The 18966-nt window shown below is 44.2% G+C and overlaps 1 protein-coding gene across 1 annotated transcript in view; it reads left to right on the top strand.

The window, feature by feature from the left end:
• The first annotated feature begins 6900 nt into the window (after window positions 1–6900).
• Window positions 6901–18966, top strand: part of CCDC3 (coiled-coil domain containing 3) — a 99093-nt gene continuing 87027 nt past the window's right edge. The window contains exons 1-2 of the mRNA XM_057733821.1: window positions 6901–7540; window positions 11545–11719. Of these exons, the coding sequence (XP_057589804.1) occupies window positions 7167–7540; window positions 11545–11719 (549 nt within the window). The 5' untranslated portion in view covers window positions 6901–7166. The remainder of the gene's footprint in view (window positions 7541–11544; window positions 11720–18966) is intronic.

Here is an 18966-nt window from a genome sequence, read left to right as displayed (position 1 = left end):
AGCACATTGAGAACCTCCAAGAAAGACACTGTACAACTGGGAAATATGACATAATGGCAAGAATGTCTTTTATTTTTAAGTTGTTGGTCTCTGGTCAGCCTTTCTGGGCCTATTCCATCTGTACAATATTAAAATAACAGGCAAAAATAAAAGAACGTTCTGAACCTAATTCAGGTAGGTAACTCTGAATTGTAGTTGCTGGAGTTTTTTGTTTGTTCATTTTTTAACTTTAGGGAATCCAGAGACTCAACTAGTGGTTATTTCCCCAGTTTCTTTTTTAAAAAATTTTATTTATTTATTTATTTATTTATTTTTATTTATTGGCTGTGTTGGGTCTTTGTTGCTGTGCACAGGCTTTCTGTAGTTGCGGAGAGTGGGGGCTACCCTTCATTGCGGTATGTTGGCTTCTTATTGCAGTGGCCTCTCTTGTGGAGCATGGGCTCTAGGTGCATGGGCTTCAGTAGTTGTGGCATATGGGCTCAGTAGTTGTGGCTCACAGGCTCTAGAGTGCAGGCTCAGTTGTGGCTCATGGGCTTAGTTGCTCTGTGGCATATGGGATCTTCCCAGCCCAGGGATGGAACCCATGTCCCCTGCATTGGCAGGCGGATTCTTAACCACTGTGCCACCAGGGAAGTCCATTTCCTCAGTTTCTGAAGGTGTAACTGGAATAGACATAGTTGACAAGGGGCAGAATCCCCACATTTGATCTTTGACCCATGGTTGATGTCCACTATGACAGGAAGGGCTAAGTAGAGGCCCCTGGGGCTTCCATTCATCTCAGGAGAATAAATCAGAAATAGTACTGCATCCCTGGGAGGATTGCAAATATTAATGCTGCCACCAAAGACTTGAAAGAAGTACAAGTGCAGTGTAGGCCCTGACAGGTTTTTGTTGTTGTTATTGTTGTTTGTTGCAATGAAAGTGCCTGATTTAAGCTTTGATTGCGAAGGTATCCACTTCAAATTCAGCTATCTTGAATAAACACAGTGCCAGCCACAAGACTAGACAAAGAGATAAAGAGCCAGGCTGTCCCCCCTCCAACCCCTCAGCTCCTTTGTTAGAGATCTTCATTGATTTTGGTAACTGCCCATTTGGGTTCCTGGTTTTCCTCTTCTTGTGCTTTATTTTGTTTTAAAAGATATTTATTTATTTATTTACATGTTTGGCTGGTCTGGGGCTTAGTTGTGGCACGCAGGATCTTCACTGCCATGTGCAGGATCTTTAGTTGTGCCATGTGGGTTTTAGTTCCCTGATCAGGTATAGAACCCAGGCCCCCTGCATTGGGAGCATGAAGTCTTAACCATTGGACCACCAGGAAAGTCACTCTTCTTGTGCTTTAAATTCCTGCTCTTACATTTTAAATTTGTCAATAAATAGCGAGTCTGCAAAACCCTAGGCACCCCACCCTCAATCCCAATAAAAGCAGAACTCCAGGCCTGTGCTCTCTCTCTCTCTCTCTACCTGTGCCCTTGCTGTATGAACCCAGGTGTACTATGTAATTTCTAGGACTTGTAAGTAATAAAATTTTCTTTTTTTCAAAGTTTCCTGAAAGTTATTGCTGAGGGCATCTTGCAATCATAATAAGAACCACAAGGGCTGGTCCAGCCACAATACTGGTTATTGATAGACTGAGACCTGCACAAAACATGACACTTATCACATCTCCATTGAACTCACCAGTTTGGCCTGTGCAAAAGGCATCCTTCACACTGATCTTGAAGAATGAGTGATGCCTACTACAGACTTAATGAAATGATGACTAAAACTGCAGCTGCTGCCCCAGATGTAGTATCTTTCCTGGAGCAAATCGACATGTTCCTGGGGACTTGCTTTGCAGCTACTGACCGATGTATGCCTTTTTCTCCATACCAAGTTGTAAAGAAGAGCAGAAACAGTTTGCTTTTACTTGTTAGGGCTAACGGTGCACTTTCATAGGCTTGCCTCAGGGCTATACCAATTCTACCTTCTGTCATATTATTCTGGACAGATCTTGATTATCTTGACATTCCACAAAATGCCATACTCTAAGTTCACTGATGACATTATGATGATTAGATCTGATGTTCATAAAATAGCAGATACTGTAGAGGCCTTAGTAATTGTGTATGTGACTTAGAAGGTAGGAGATAGGTCCCACAAAACTGTAATACATATTCATTTAAAAAAATCCACTAAGTGGACTGTTGCTGTTCAAACCCCTGTTGTTCAGGGGTCAACTGCATATACCACATTTGAGTGTCTTACTTGGATCCACCTACAGAATCAACTATAAGCCTGGTTTACAGATCGTTCTGTATGGTGAGTATCACTCTGCCACTCAGGGTTGATCCTGAAGGACATTGGCGAGGGAAAATACTCCCATTGGTAGAACTTTGAGCAACACATTTAGTTGTACACACTGTCCAGACAGAGATGACCAGTCTAGACAGATGGACACCCACTCCTCGGCAGCTGATAGTGGTTTGATTGGATACGTGTTACTCAGGCATCACCAGAAAAACAGATGAATGTATATATATTATATGTATCACCAATACAAGATATATGTGTATATTACTATATATATATATAATATGTTAGGATATATCTACATTTATATATATTTAGGATACAGGCATATATTGTTTTTTTATGCTTTGCTTTATTGTGCTTTACAGATATCATGCGGGTTTTTTTTTTGTTTTTTTACAAATTGAAGGTTTGTGGCAACCCTGTGTTGATCACGTCTATTAGTGCCATTTTTCTAAGTCTTTGCTCGCTTCGTGTTTCTGAGCTTACCTTACTAAGGCCGACCCTGCTAACACCACGGCTGAGGGCTTACTGTGTCAGGACCAGAGACCAACACTGATGCCCTGGTGGCAGGTTGACTACACTGGATCTCTTCCATCTTGGAGGGAGCAGAGACTTGTCCTCACGGGCATGTACACATTCTGGGTGTGAATGTGCCTTTCCTGCCCCACAGCGCTTCTTCCAGGAGCACTGTCTACGGACCCACAGAACACCTTATCCATCATCGTGGTATTTCCCGTAGCATTGCTTCTTATCAGTGCTCAGCATCTCCTCTCAATGACGTAGCATGTCTTCTCTCACAGCAAAAGGAACACAGCGGTGGGCTCTTGGCCATGGAATTAACTGGTCTTACCATGTACTACATCACTTAGAAGCAATGGGGCAAATTTTGAAAGCTTACTGACATAATGTAATGGCTTATGAGGACTCCATTCATGTGTCAGATGGGAGTCAGCATCCTGAATGGATGGGGTGCTTTCTTAAAGGGTGTTGTACATGCTGTAAAGGACATTGTACATGTTTGAAACAGAACATATATGCTGCTATCTCCCCCACAGCCAGAGCATACAGGTCTTGGAGTCAAGGGGTGGAAGTGGCTTGTTTCACCACTGAATCCATGAATTCAGTCGTAGAGTTTTTCCTTGCCATCTTGGCTACCTTGAGCTTTTCTTGTTTGGAGTTCTTAGTCCCCAAAGAGGAGCTGCTCACCAGGGGACACTCACACCCAGGGTCCAGGTGAAGAACCCCAATCAGCGAGGCCCTCTGCCAGACCTTACAGAGAAGAAAAGCATGACTGATGTGTCTGTGAAGAATCCAGGAGAAGGACAACCTCTCAAAGGCTCTCGCATCTGGAAAATACATTCTGGGCACTATTGGAAGAGTTTTGATGCTGTCAAGTTTATACAAGAGAGACATCAGCCGTGCATACTCATTTTTCTTTGTTTGTCTAAATGGAAAGAAAAGTCGGGATTTTAAGGTCTGTGGAAATAGACAAACCTTTTCCAGGCCTCTGAAGCACTTGAAGATACAATTAAAAAGAAAAACTTCCTTACTCTCTTGGCTGTGTAAGTTATAGCACTAAGTTAAAATAAACTTAATAACTTAAAATAGAGCAGGGCTGCTGGTTAAAACAAAATTAATGTTAGTCCAATTATACTCTCATTTAGCCATTGCTGGTGATTCTGCAAAGGTTATTACTATTCATATATGCTTACTTCTTGATAAAGGACCCACTCATGCCTTTAAAACATTGCTTATTTTGTCCATATTTTAATGCTGTAATCAAGCACATGGACTCTGGAATCTGATGCTGGGGTTTGAATCCTGGCTTAGTCACTTTCTAGCTTTGTGATCTTGGGTAAGTCAATTAACCTCTCTGTACCTAAGTCTCTTATCTCTAAAATGAGGATGCCTTGCAGGCCAGGACAGGGAGGGTGGGGGGGAGTTGCGGGAGGGAGAGGATATGGGGATATGTGTATAAATACAGCTGATTCACTTTGGTGTACCTCATAAGCTGGTACAAGAGTGTAAAGCAATTATATTCCAATAAAGAGCTAAAAAAATAAAATGAGGATGACAGCAGTACCTACTTACTTTAAAAATTAATTTTTAAAAAATTGGAGTATAGTTGATTTACAATGTTGTGTTAGTTTCTGCCGTACAGCAAAGTGAGTCAGTTATACATACACATATCTCCCCCTTTTCAGATTCTGTTCCCATATAGGTCATTACAGAGTAGTGAATAGAGTTCCCTGCGTTATTCAGTAGGTGCTTATTAGTTATCTACTTTATATAAGCAGACCTACTTTGAAGTGTTGTTTGGAGCCTTACAATATGCAAAGTCCTTACAACAGTGCTTGGCCCATAGTAAGCAATGAATAAATGTTAGCAGTTGTTACTATTATAATTAGGCAGTGCTTGCCCCAAGTTGGCTTGCCAGGAATATAAGCCATTTTATATCCTCTGTCTCTTTTTCTCTAGCAAACCTGCAGGACACCTGCTAAATAACTGGTATGTATTGCATTGTGTCCGCTGTTCCCGCCCTCTCCTCCCTGCCCTGAATTCAGTGTTAAAGCCTTAACCCCCAATGAGACGGTATTTGGAGACAGGACCTTTAGGGAAGTAATTAACGTTAAATGAGGTCACAAGGGTGGGGATCTAAACTGATAGGACTGACGTCCTTGTCAGAGGAGGACGAGACACCAGAGAGTTCTCTCTACACGTACACAGAACAAAGGCCATGTAGGGATGCAGAGGGAAGGTGGCTGTATACAGCCTGGAAGAGCAACCACACCAGAAACCAATCCTGCTGATACTTTGATCTTTGACTTCCAGTCTCCAGAACTGTGAGAAATAAATGTCTGTTGTTTAAGCCCCTCAGGCTATGGTATTTTGCTATGGCAGCCTGAACAGACTAAGACAGCCACGTTATGAAATGTTTTAACTCATATATTCAATGAGAGACAAATGAGCAGTTCTGACGTACAAAGTCTGATGCCCTCCTCCAATACCATTGCCCTGCTGTGGGAAAGTCTGTTATCTACCATGGTGGGGGGGAGATGTGTCACCATGAGGAGTCATATACCATTGGGACTACTGTCCACTTGCTTCCCTCAATATAACTATTTTTTCTACAAAATGAATTGAGGCCCCAGGCTGACTGTGCAGGGGTTAGTTATTATCTGTGATGAGCTCTTACTCTTATTTCTTCCTTCTTTTAGGCCCACCACAGATGATTTTGTAGGAATAAGAATTCGGTCCATCACTGATCAGATTCTGAATTAGTGTGACCTCATGTTGGCTGCAGCCTTCCACTCCCTCAGGAGCTGGGCAACATTGGCTGGAGTCCTGGTTATTCCACGTCTTGAGATGCCCAAAGCCCTCCCTAGGATGTCTTCCGGTTCCCTGAGGCTGCCCTTCTCATGGCCACTTCCTCCCGGGTCCCTGTCCCACACTGGCTAGGTCTGTGCCCCAGAGTTGCCTTTCAAAAACTTCAAGAAGCACTCATGAATGTATGTGTCCTAACTGAAGATTCGGGAAACAGGAGGAAGATTTGGGGGTCATGGGAGGTTAGGGTCAGCCTTAGAATTTTCTCTCCTGTTTCTCTATCCTCTTTTCTCCTTACCATTCCTTACAAAACTCCCTAAGAACTCTTTTCCCTTCAGTACTCAGAAGAACTCATCTGGGTTCTAAGACTTAAACTTGCAGATACCTGGTTAATAAGATGCTTGCAGAACAAAGAGCCTGCAATTTTAAGGCAGTTATGCTTATACATTTTTTATAAATATATATTATATAATATGTATGACACGTATGATGACGTATATTGCATGCATGATAGTGTGTATGGTGTATTGACTACATAAACTATATATTTATAAATAATATCCTCTTTTTTCTTCTTACTACATTAGGAACGCTCAAGGCAATTTGGAGATAGAAGTTAGAAATAAAGATTTAACTGTGGAGTTCGGGTCTCCTCAGAGTCACTCATTGACTTGTGAAAAGTTGTTTGGAATTTATTTCTGAATTTATTTCTCAGGTGTAGGGTATTCAGAATCTGCAAGTAGGAATTACGTAAATCATGAAATCATGTAACTGTAGGAAAATGAGAGCAATCTAGCTTTGGCTTTTCAAATCTTTAAGGCTTTCCTAAGAGCATCATGAAAAAATAAGGGGAGAGAAGAGAGAATAACTCCAGAAAAGTTGATGAGATCACACTGAATTTCCTAGTTAACCTCTGCGAAGGTAAAGTTCGATTTCTATGTATTCGACTGTCAGTGAACTACACAGAAAATGCAAAAACGTATAGAGCATAATCACGGCAACTGACAGCGTTCGTGCTAAGGATGCCACGTCTGGACCAGGCTTTGCGCCTGGGAAGCTGGACACAGTGGGTCCGCGGGGCGCTGGGAGAGGGCTGGGCCGCCGCTCCCAGCACTGACTTTTCCGCGGAGCCGGGCGCTCCCGCAAGCACCGCGCCCGGCCCGGGACGACGGGCGCAGCGCTGCGCGTCTCCCGAGCCTCGCGCGGCCCTGGCCGGCGTCCCGCCCCCGCCCTTCCCGCCGCCGCCGCCCACGCCCCAGCCGCGGGGGGCAGGAGGAGGCTGCGGCCGGCCCGCCCCGCGCCCTTTTTAAAGCGTCACGGGCGAGGGCCGGCCGGGTGATCCTGGCCGCCGAGAGAGCCGCGCGCCGAGCTCCGGGAGCCGCGCGCGGAGCCGAGCGCCCAGGGCTGCGCTTCCCGGGCCGGCGGGCTGGGGCTCCCCGACGCCGCCGGCGCCCCAGCTCCGCCCCGGGCCTCCCCGCCATGCGCCCCGGCTAGTGCGCCCCGGGCGCAGCGCCCACCCGGCCGGTCCCGCCGCCCGCCCCGCCGCCGGCATGCTGCGCCCGCTGCTGCTCGCCGCGCTCTGCCTGGCCGGCCGGCTCGGGGCCGCCCGCGGCTGCCAGCTGCCCTCCGAGTGGAGACCCCTGAGCGAGGGCTGCCGCGCAGAGCTGGCCGAGATCATCGTGTACGCCAAGGTGCTGGCGCTGCACCAGGAGGTGCACGGCCTGTACAACTACCTGCCCTGGCAGTACGAGGCCAGCGACGCGGGGCTCTTCTACTCGGCGGAGATTGAGATGCTGTGCGACCAGGCGTGGGGCAGCATGCTCGAGGTGCCCGCGGGCTCCAGACTCAACCTCACCGGCCTGGGCTACTTCTCCTGTCACTCCCACACCGTGGTACAGGATTACTCCTATTTCTTCTTCCTCAGGTGAGCCCGCCACCTCCCGCCCACGCCACCCTCTCGGCCCATGTGCGTGACCAACCAGGGTCACCTTTATCCCGAGCCGGCTCAGGAACTCCCAGGGGATCCTGTCCTTGCGATGTTAGTTGATACCTTGGGCTACTTCCCGTACTCCACTCTATCCTGCTCCTCCCGAAGTGTCTACAAAGATCCTGGGTACCTCTGGCTAAGACTGTTGGAAAAACAGGGATGATTCCTGTGGTTAAAGGACAGAAGAGTGTTTCAGGCAAAACTCCAGGTAGTTTCCAGCAACAAATAGCCAGGCTACTCCAGATAGCAAAGGTGTATGCGGGCGCTGCTGCGGAGGGGAGACCCTGGTCGCAGTGCTGTGAGGAATGTAAAGGTGAATCAGGCAGGAGCCCTCCCTGATTGAGTCCATGAAAGGTAGTTTGTGGTCCAGATGAAATGCTTCTGGGTAAGAATTCAGGCGATGGCTTTGACTGATGTTTGAAACAAAGAACAGGTGGAACCCTAATTGAGGTGGAATTCTAATATAGGTCAGACCCTATATTTTAAGCTGGATTCGATGGGAGTAGTTTGGCATGAGCAGTGGTCAAAACAAAACCAAACCCCTTTGAAATCAGGCTGTTGTTGGAATTCTGGCTCCGCTCTCCCTGTGATTTGGAGCAAGTTACTGACCTTGTCGAGAACCTCAATAGCCTCACCTTCATAATGTAAGAAACAGGGTTGGTTGAGACTAAAACCCAGTAACTCATGCAGAACACCTGGTGCAGGTTAGATGGGGAACGAATAGTTACTCTATTCTGCGCACCTGCTTAAATGCCAAGATGGGACTGGTGTGGAATGCAGCCCAGCTGTCCTCTTGTTTTACTCGTATTAGCTCATATCAGCTGCCAGCAGACCTCAATGCCAGGCTCTTCCAGATAGCAAAGGTTTATGGAGGAGGGGCCTGGGAGGTGCGGTAAGGGCTTGGGGGGGGGGGGTGGTATCAAAGGGCTTTGAAGAATATAGAGGTGAATTAGGTAGGAGGCCCTATCTGATTGGAGACTCCTGGAATCTCGTGAAGTTCCATGAAAGTTGGTCTTGTGGTCATGATGAAATGTGTATGGATAAGAATTCTGGTGATGGGTTCAACTAACGTTTGAAATAAAAAACAGCAGGTGGAACCCTAAATGCACTGGTAGTCTCCACTTGAAGGAGGAGACTGAAGGAAAGTGATGGAGAAGAACCTCAATGTGGAATCTAACGTATCTATCAAGATAGCGAGTGAAGGCGTCCACAGTTGTGAGTGGTCGTTTTCCCAGCCAGTGGAGTAGCATTAATGATACTTGCAATGACCATGACCTTGGCCTGCAGACTCACTTTTAGCTCTCGAGATTTCATGTCACTGAGAAAGAAAACAGTAAATTCCACAGAGGGTCGCTCATAAGCTTATAGCAACACATGTTTTCCATATTGAAGCCAGAATATCTAAGTTTAGAATACATGGCGTGCTTTGTGTTGGCTTGGGTGGTTTAGCTAGATTAAGCTGAATTTTTTTTTTAATTGCTACAGAAGTACAATTTCTAAATAAAGTCAGCAGGGAGTGAGACAGTACCTTCTTGATACAGAGAAACTTAGACTTTTCATGTCTTTTTACTTAGGGAAAACCTTGGGAACCTAGCTATAAAACTATCGAACGATAAAACATTTTCCCAAGAAAAAAGAGCTGGAGTACTTGAGAAGACATTATTTTCTTTTCCGATTTTATAATGAAATACAGTTTTGTTTGCTGGCTCTGTGGTGGTCAGCCAACTCTTTCATCTTTTGCTCTGACATATTTATAAAACGTTAGGGCAGAAATACAGAGTCGAATGGTAGTCTGACAGATTTCTGTTTCGCAGGGCTGTGTTGCCCTGACGTGTGTTAACAACCGCATACAAATCATTCCTCCTCTGTTATTCTGGGACCCAGTGAGAAGAGAATAAACATTCTGGTCAATGTCACAGGAGAGAGTGGCAGTGGAGACTCCCTGGTGAGCCCCAAATACCCTCTTTGGGCTGCAGTGTAATCCCCATCTCTCTTTTTCCTTTTCTTGACTTCTTTATCTTGCCAACAGGTACTTTACGCGAGGCTCTGTAAGAATGTTAACTTTTCATATGGCACTCCCTCTGTGCCAGATACTTTACTTACTTTTTAAGCTGCAATCCTTACACCACCATCCAAAAATAAGGTGCTTTTGTCACCCTGTTTTTATAGATTGTAAATGGAAGCTTAGAGAAGTTAAAAAATTCGCTTTGTGTCAGACAGGAGAGAAGTAGCAATGGTAGGACTTGAATCCCAGGTCGTTACAACTGGCTTTCCTCTCACCAAGAAACAAGGAACACTCTGAGAAGGAAGGCCACTTGGGAGACCCACAAATAGCATACACAGACACATGCACACACTCCCCCATCCCTCAACTCACGTTTTTTGAAAACCTTAAGAACACTCGTGCAGCGTGAGGCAGAGAAGCAAAGATAGTCACTCCTCTAATGAGAGCTGTGTAAGTAAGACATTGTCATGTAATTTTCAGCTGCATGTAAATCAATGACGTTAGAACAGACACACACCGTGCACAAAAATAAACTCAAAATGGCTTAAAGACTTAAACATAAGACATAACATCATAAAACTCCTAGAAGAGAGCATAGGCAAAACATTCTCTAACATAAATTGTACCAATGTTTTCTTAGGTCAGTCTCAATAGAAATAAAAACAATAGAAAGGCAATAGAAATAGAAATAAAAGGCAATAGAAATAAAAACAAATATAAACAAATGGGACCTAATCAAACTTACAAGCTTTTGCACAACAAAGGAAACCATAAAAACAATCACAAAAAAATCAAAAAGACAGCCTATGGAATGGGAGAAAATATTTGCAAATGATGCAGCAGACAAGGGCTTAATCTCCAAAATATACACGCAGCTCATACAACTCAACAACAGAAAGATCCAATCGAGAAATGGGCTTAGAGAAAAGAAGACCTTCATAGACATTTCTCCAAAGAAGACATACAGGTGGCCGGTAGGCACATGAAAAGATGCTGAACATCGCTAATTATTAGAGAAATGCAAATCAAAACTACAATGAGGTACCACCTCATGCCAGTCAGAATGGCCATTATTAAAAACTCTACAAATAACAAATGCTGAAGAGGGTGTGGAGAAAAGGGAACCCTTCTACGCTGTTGGTGGGAATGTAAGTTGGAACAGCCGCTATGAAAAACAGTATGAAAGTTTCTCAGAAAACTGAAAATAGAAATACCATATGATCCAGCAATCCCACTCCCGGGCATACACCTGGACAAAACTATAATTCAAAAAGATACATGCACCCCTATGCTCAGAGAAGCACTGTTCACAATAGCCAAGACATGGAAACAGCCTAAATGTCCATCAGCAGATGAATGGATAAAGAAGATGTGGGGTGTGTGTGTAATGAAATACTACTCAGCCATTAAAAAGGAAATGATGCCATTTACAGCAACATGGGTGTAACTAGAGATGGTCATACTAAGTGAAGTCAGTCAGAAGGACAAATACCATATGATATCACTTACATGAGGAATCTAAAATACGGCACAAATGAACCTATCTACGAAATAGAAATCGACTCACAGAGAACAGACTTGTGGTTGCTGAAGGGGAGGGAGAGGGATGAACTGGGAGTTTGGGGTTAGTGGATGAAAACTATTACATTTAGAATAAACAACAAGGTCCTACTGTATAGCACAGGGAACTATGTCCAATCTCCTGGGATAAACCATAATGGAAAAGATATAAAAAAAAGAATGTGTATATGTGTATACCTGAGTCACTTTGCTGTACAGCAGAAATTAGCACATTGTAAATCAACTATACTTCAAAAAAAAAAGACATTGTTGTATAGTTGATAACACTGTCACAGTCTTCTGTTGACTCAATTCAGGATGGTACACCCCCTGGGTATCTGGTCTACAGCTCTGCTTTTTTTCTCTTTTCCATTAGGATGGATGAGAATTATAATCTCTTGCCTCATGGAGTCAATTTCCAAGATGCCATCTTTCCAGACACTCAAGAGAACAGAAGAATGTTTTCCAGCCTTTTCCAGTTTTCAAACTGTTCCCAAGGACAGCAACTGGCGACTATCTCCAGTGACTGGGAGATCCAAGAAGACACTAGGGTAAGAACTGGCTGTACCCTGTGCTACAGCAAAGTAATAGAATAGCTACATCTTGTATGAATTTCGTGACCAAGGGAGTCACGAGTACTATTCCAAAAGCTCAGACCAAAGAGTATTTTCCTCCCTTCCCCGCTCCCTCCCAGTAGTTAACAAACACTGCTCGGAAGCTGTGGGTTCTGGAGGCTTTACTGTTTGGCATGGGGTTCCTCACACAGTGAGGGGACAAGATAGGATGAAGGTTGGCACACTGTGCCTCAGTTTCCTCTTCTGTAAAATGGAAACAATAGCCGCATCTATGCCGTAGGGCTGATGCAGCATGAGTTAAATATGTAGGAAATGTACATGTATAAAGCCCTTAGCATAGCGCTTGACAGAGCAAGAGCTCAATACACGTGGGCTATTATGACTACTGCCGTTGTTGTTGTTATTATTGATAGCATAGGGCTCTAAGGACTTTTCTAAGAGGAAAGAAAAAGTCCTCAAGGAAATGAAATTAGAGAACTATCGTAGCTAACACTTTTATGATTCTTATCTATAGTTGTTAAGACAGAGAGGTACAGGGTGACCAAGGTAATTGTGGCATGTAAGGGTCAGGTAGTTTTAGGCACGAAAATATAAAACAAATCTCAATCTGAGGCAGTTGCCAGAGTTGTGGGGACATTTTGAGGACTGTCACTTTCCCAGAGCAGTGGCATTGCCACAGTAGACTGGAGGTGATTGTGGGACCAGGCCCAGGGAGGTGGTGGCCCATCGCTACCAGTCTCCCATCTGAGATGCTTTTAGGACCATGTGACAGACCGCTGGAGAGAGTTCTGGGGATGTGGGTGTCCCCTGAAACAAGGACTTTTTTTTTGTGGGTTAAGGAACTAATTTGCATATGTGAGGTGCTTCCTTCTTGTCCCCCGTCTGTGGTGGCTTTGGGGGGATGTGATTTTCTCTTGTCTGGCGGCTTGGCCCAGGGGAGCAGCCTTGTTTCCCCAAACCTCCTTACCACCTGCCCAGGGCGCCCTGGCACCTGGAGGCCTTCTTCATGTTCTTTGCAGAGAAACTGTTCTCATGATGGTCAGGTGTGTCCGACTAAGGAAGAATGTTGATTCTTACGTCCTCAACCTGACCAAGGGTTCCTTCCTTAGGTCTACTCTACTAACAGAGATCTAGACTCCTCTGACACTTCCTCCATGGTTTGCCAGAATTTTCTGAGTGGTTCTCCCAACATGGGTGCAAGCATCTGTTTGTGTGTTTTTCTGCTCTTAATCTGTGCCCCCACTCCACATTGAACTGGACCTACCAAGTGTCAGCCTGAGTATCCACAGCCTGGGTCAGGCCTTAGCATGTTCCAAATGAAATCTTCTTAGTCTTAGTCCTTTGGGTCCCCATTTTGTGGGAGTTTTGCTTAACCTACTAAGCCCTTGGTAACAATAGATTTATATCAGGAAATCAGATTTTGTTCCAAAAATACCTTGTAGCTGAGCCTCCAAACTCTAGCTATATAACTGATTAGCCCTGTGGTCACATAATGAAGCTATTAACATTTCCTTGGAATTAGACTTTTCCATCATTAGAAAAAAAATAGAATAGGACCATGGAGAATTGTTTCAATGTGAAGACAGTCCTATTTCTGGTAGTCAGATGTTGATCTTGGGGAGAATTCCTTTTCCCTTTCATCACCCTGGTCTCTCATATAACAAAGGGTGGGCGTGTTCGTTTGCTCTAAGAGTCAGAAGCTTTTGGGGGAGGAAAATTAATCGTTGGAGGTTGCTGAGCTGCTGTGTAGCCGAACTTGAGGCGTTGAGGGAGCTTGTATTCTTCAACACCTTGGCTCTTTCCATTTTTATCCCTGGTCTGCTTTGAAAGGTACCACATCAGAGCTCAGTTAGTTCCTTTGGGAACTAAATTAGCTAGTTCATTTGAGAATTTAGGTTTAAACTAAAACTAAGTTGGCTTTCTGATAAATGTTAGCATTTACATATTACGATACTCCTTGAGACATTTTTATGGCCTCCGGAATGATTAAAGTAGCTATGAATTGAGGATCTCAGAATTAGATGAAGATTTATTGACAATTATTTGCTGCTTTCTTCAAAAAAAAAAAAAAAAAAAAAAAGGCTAAAAGTTCTCTGCCTTTTCTTTCTGAAGGTGAGCATGCTGTTTTCTCTCCTATGCAGGATAAACACATCATGTTACATCAGAAGCTGTCTGTGTTTTTCCTAAGGTGGTGGGTCCTCCGTCTTAGGAGGGATCAGGGGAGCTGTTCACCTCACCTTTTTTTCCAGTTAGACTCTTGCTTATCAGAACACGTGAATCCTACATTTGTTCTGAGAGCTTTATGAAAGGCCTTGGGTGCTGCATGTTAACATGGCTTTCTGGAATTACGTGCTGCGTCTTAGACGATGCTAAATCCTGGAGGAACACTGTTGAGTTCTTGTCCTTAACACTGTTGCTGCTGCTGTTTCCTAAGCCCCTAGTCAGCTTGAACGGTGGACGTAGGCTGCGGTTGTGAAGGGTGCAGCACATTCTTTTCACTGACAGCTCTCATTTTCTTGAAGCATCATGTGAATCTGGGACCCTAGGGTCGATCCGGGGGTTAAGAAATGGAACCAGGGGAGGATCTTCTGTAGGGAAGCTTTTTGTGGTGCATACCCAGAGCGACCCGCAACTGCGTCCTCAGCAGCCAAATCCTCCCGTTCTCTAGTTCCATCCTCAAGCATCCCACCCACATCTCAGTCGGTAGAAACACAATCTTGCTTTCAAAAGTTGCCAGGAAATCAGGAGCATCCCTAAGTGTTCAGCGTCTCACGGTTCAGTATCATGGTGTTAATGGGACCTCGGGGGATGTCTTTGGCAAGTTAGCGCATCCATCCCAGTTTCTGGCAGGGTTTTCTCCACACCAGCCAAGAACATTTTCCTTCCTCTTTTCTTCCCTGCTGGGTGAGTGTAACAATCAAAACAGAAGCTGGCTGTTTTCCCCTCTCAGCAAGTCCTGTCCTCTAGGACCGAGACCCAGACTGACCCACACTTACATCAGTCTGTCCTAGAATGTCATGGGATTGAAGTAAAATCTGTGAAATATCTGCTGCCATCTTTCTTCCCTTTTTGGAGTCAGGAAGTATGGACGGGGGAGTTTCCCTCCAGCTGCATCCGAAGGAACGTCGACTTTTCATCAGGCGACTGAGATTGGCTTTGCCATTTCCAGAGGTGTGACCTCAGGCAGGACCCTTAATTTCTCACCACCTCAGTTTTCTCATCTATAAAATGGGGCTAAAAACATACATGGGTGAGTCAGAAATGATCTGCACTCTGGCCGTATGGCCAACAGAAGTTTTAATATAACCGGAATGGGAATAATTTTTTAAAAATATTTATTTATTAGGTTGCTCCCGGTCTTAGTTGCGGCCAGGTCTTAGTTGCAGCTGCAGGGCTCCTTAATTGCAGCATGTGAATTCCTAGTTGCAGCATGCATGTGGGATCTAATTCCCTGACGAGGGATCGAACCCTGGCCCCCTGCATTGGGAGCTCAGAGTCTTATCCACTGCACCACCAGGGAAGTCCTGGGAATTATTTTTGACTCACCCGCATATAAACTGTCTCAGGTTGTTTTAAGGACCTAATTAGAGCATATGTTTGAAAGCACTTTGTCAACTGTAAAGAGTGATTCAAGAGTTTATAACTGTAAATTGATCATTAGAAAGCTACGTATTTAAAGAATACGTAGCTTTTAAAAAGTTTCCTGCTTCTTCCCAGGGCACTGGCAGAGTGGTGGCAGTAGTGATTTCAGGGATATGTGTTGGAGATGGGAACAGTGATGGGGAAGCTCTTGTGTGTACTGTAATTCATTTGACAGAATTGATTGGGTTCTGGCCAGGGAGCACTTAAAAAAATTCATTTACTGAATTATAAACAGATAACATGTTCATGTAGGTTCCCAAATCTACGAGAATAAAATGGTAGTCAGTAGAGTTTTTTTTTTCTCCCACCTCTGACACCCATCTACCCAGCTCCCACCTACCCTCCAAACAAGTAACCGCTGTTAATAGTTTCTTGTAAACATTCGAAGAGTATTTTCATGCAGCAAGCAATTCAAACATGATTTACTGTCCTTGACACCGGTGGTTCTGCACTGTGCACACTTTGCTGTGCCCTGCTTTATAAACAAGTAGGTCTTTTTTTTTTAAAGCAGGTGGAACACATTGTCATTTTATTTTGCATTTCTTTGATCTCTAATTGGGTTAAAGTTTTTCATGTTTATTTGTTGCTTTCATTTCTCTTATTTCTGCCTCGTTTTGTGATTTATTTTTCTCTTGAGTTGTACAATCTTTAAAATTATTTTTAAGAGTTTTTAAGTATTGAAAACTTTAATCATGTGTCATAAATATTGCAAAATATTTACCCAGATTTGCTAACACCTTTTAATTGTATTGCTGATTTGTCTACTTTTTTTTTTTCTGGGCATGGAGACGGTTGAAATTTTGAAGCTTAAAGATCAACCTGTTTTTCCCGTTATGGTTTTTGTCTTTCTGACAAGCTAAGAAAGCCCCTGGCCCACTGTAATTTTACATAATAATTGACTAAAATTTTATTTTAGTGCTTTACACTTTTTTTGTATTAAAGCCTTTAAGTTTTCTTTTCAGAAGTAGATCTTGAAGATCTTTCCATATCAATACATGTAAGTTGCTTTAAATGACTGCATAGTATTCCATTGTATGAGTGCCTCACAGTATATTTAATCAAGCCCCCTATTGGTAGGAGGTAGGTTGTTTCCAATCCACTGCTGTTACAAAGAGTGTATGACATGATACATACCTCATTTTGTGGGATTGTTGAGTCCAATCTTTAGCAAATATTGAGCGCCTGCTGTGAGGCAGCTGCTGTGTTAGATACTAGAGTTTCAGTGCTGAGCAAAACACAAAGTCCCTGATCTCATGAAGTTTATAGTCCTAGTGCTGGTGGTGAACACAATCAAAAGACCACAGTAATGACTTTATAATTTAAGATGGAAATAAATGCTTCAAGGAAAAGAAAAGAAATAATCAGGGAGTCTGACCTAGACTTAGGGGTAAAGAAAGCCTTTTCTGCTGAATTGATACTGGAGCTAAAATCTGATGGAAGAGGAGATATCCTATTTAATGTTGGGGTAACGGGGAAGTGAGAGCAATCCAGAGAGGGAGAAGAGTCTGTGCAAAGGCCCTGTGGTAGCAGGGTCTGTGGTGCCTTTGAGCAAATCAAAGAAGGCCCCTGTGGCTGGAGGAAAGGGAGTGAGTGAGAAGGATGTGGCCAGAGCACTAGGTGCGGCCAGACCACACAGGGATTGATAGATCGTGGCGAGGATTGGGCTTTGTTCTAACAGTAGTGGGAAATCTTTGATGTTTTGAAAGCAAGGGGTGATGGGAGCAAATTCACATTAAAAAAAAAAAAGTGGCAGGAGTGGGGAACTGCATTGGAGGAGATTCAGGTGATATGGTAGGAACAGGTAGTGGTGGTTAGAAAGCTACCAGATAGATGTAGGACCAGGGTGGAGGCCGTGGGGATGGAGCGATGTAGGCAAACTTGAGAAGTATTTAGGAAATAAAATCAGTAGATATTAATGATGGTTTGGATTTGGGTGGTACAGGAGGTGGGAGGGTCAAAGATACCTCCTGTGTTCCTGGCTGACTGCATGCCAGGGCCAACACTAATAAATGGGGATAGGACGGGTTTGGTAGGGAATCTGTGAGTCCAGTGTTGGACTGTTGAGTTGAGGTGCCCTTGAGCCGTCCGTGTGAGATCTTGAGTAGGTGGTTGGATCTATAACTTTGGAGCTTTGAGAAGAGCTCTAAGTAGAAGATATACCTTTGGGTCTGAGCTGACTAGGTGTCAGCTGAAACTGGATGTGGATGAGATTTCCCAGGGAGAGGCTTAGAGTAAGAGTAGAAGCCCTAGGGTAGGACTGAGTGGTGTAGAACACTGACACTCGTGGAGAAGGAGCAGTCAGAGAGGTGCGAGGAAAACTAGGAGAATCAATGGCACAGAATGTCTCCAGAAAGATGTGTGACTGGCAGGACCAAAAGCTGTTGAGAAGTCAAGTAGGATGAGGACTAAAAAGTAACCACTTGCTTTGATGGCAGAGATGAGGACAGTTGCATAGAGTGAGGGAGGAGGATGTAGGCTGCGGGGTGTGAGGAGAGAGTGGGACAAGAGGATATGGAGATAGTGGGGGTGGGCAACTCTTCCAGGACATTTGGCTGTGGAGGGTTGAACACAGAAGAGGCTGTAGGTGAAGGGGGCAGGACGGTTGAGGGACGGGCTTTTTTTTGTTGTATTTAAAGATGGCAGCCATCCTGATCAAACCATCTTTGACCCCTGCTTTCCTAGTCATCAGATGCTGTCTTCCCAGTAGACAAAACTACTTGAAGGCAGGGGTATCTGTTTTATTCATTGCTATATATTTGGTGCACTTTTATGGTGTCTTACACATTTGTTGAATGAATTCTCTCTCATCCAGAGAGCTGTGAGGCCTCAGTAAGCAGAAGCCTCCTCTTTCTCCCTATTTCTATTTTCTAAAATAATATTTAAAATCCACATGTAGCAAAATGCACTTTTTCATGTACAGTTATAAGTTTTGACAAATACGCGTGGTTGTATAATCACAACTACAACCACAATATAGAAAAGTTCCATCATTGACAAAACCCTCGCCTGTGCTGCCGCTATATATTCAGACCCTTCCCCAGCCTCAACCCCTGGGAATCTCTGATTGGTTCTCCAACTACGAGGGTGAGTCAGAAACTATCCACGCTTTGGTTATATTAAAACTTCTGTTGGCTGCACTGACTTATCAGCGCTTTCCATTCAAGGCTACTGTCTCCCCGGCCACTGCTGTGCAGGTGTGAACGTGTTACATCAGTTCATTTGTAACTGCAGTGTGAGCAAAAGTGGATGCCCCACTTGTGATTTGAACGAAAGAAGAGCAGTGTGCACTGATTTGCTTTTTGTGGTCTGAGGGTGTGCACGTCTACACACATACGTCCATGCTGTCGCCACTCTGCAGAAACTTCGTTTTGAGGTGTTAAAGCATCCTCCCTATAGTCCTGATCTTGCTCCATTGGATGTTCACTTGTTTGATCCCCTGAAAGCAGCCCTACAAGGATGAAAATTCACTTCTGTTGAAGAAGTGAAGACAGCGGTGCATTTGTGGCTCACAGCTGAGCCTAAAACATTTTTAAATGAGGAAATATGAAAGCTTGTTGACAGATGGACAAAGTGTATTGAAA

Source organism: Hippopotamus amphibius, chromosome 4 (assembly GCF_030028045.1).
Source record: "Hippopotamus amphibius kiboko isolate mHipAmp2 chromosome 4, mHipAmp2.hap2, whole genome shotgun sequence".
In the NCBI taxonomy this organism is placed as follows: Eukaryota; Metazoa; Chordata; class Mammalia; order Artiodactyla; family Hippopotamidae; genus Hippopotamus; species Hippopotamus amphibius.
This window is presented reverse-complemented; position numbering and strand designations above follow the sequence as displayed.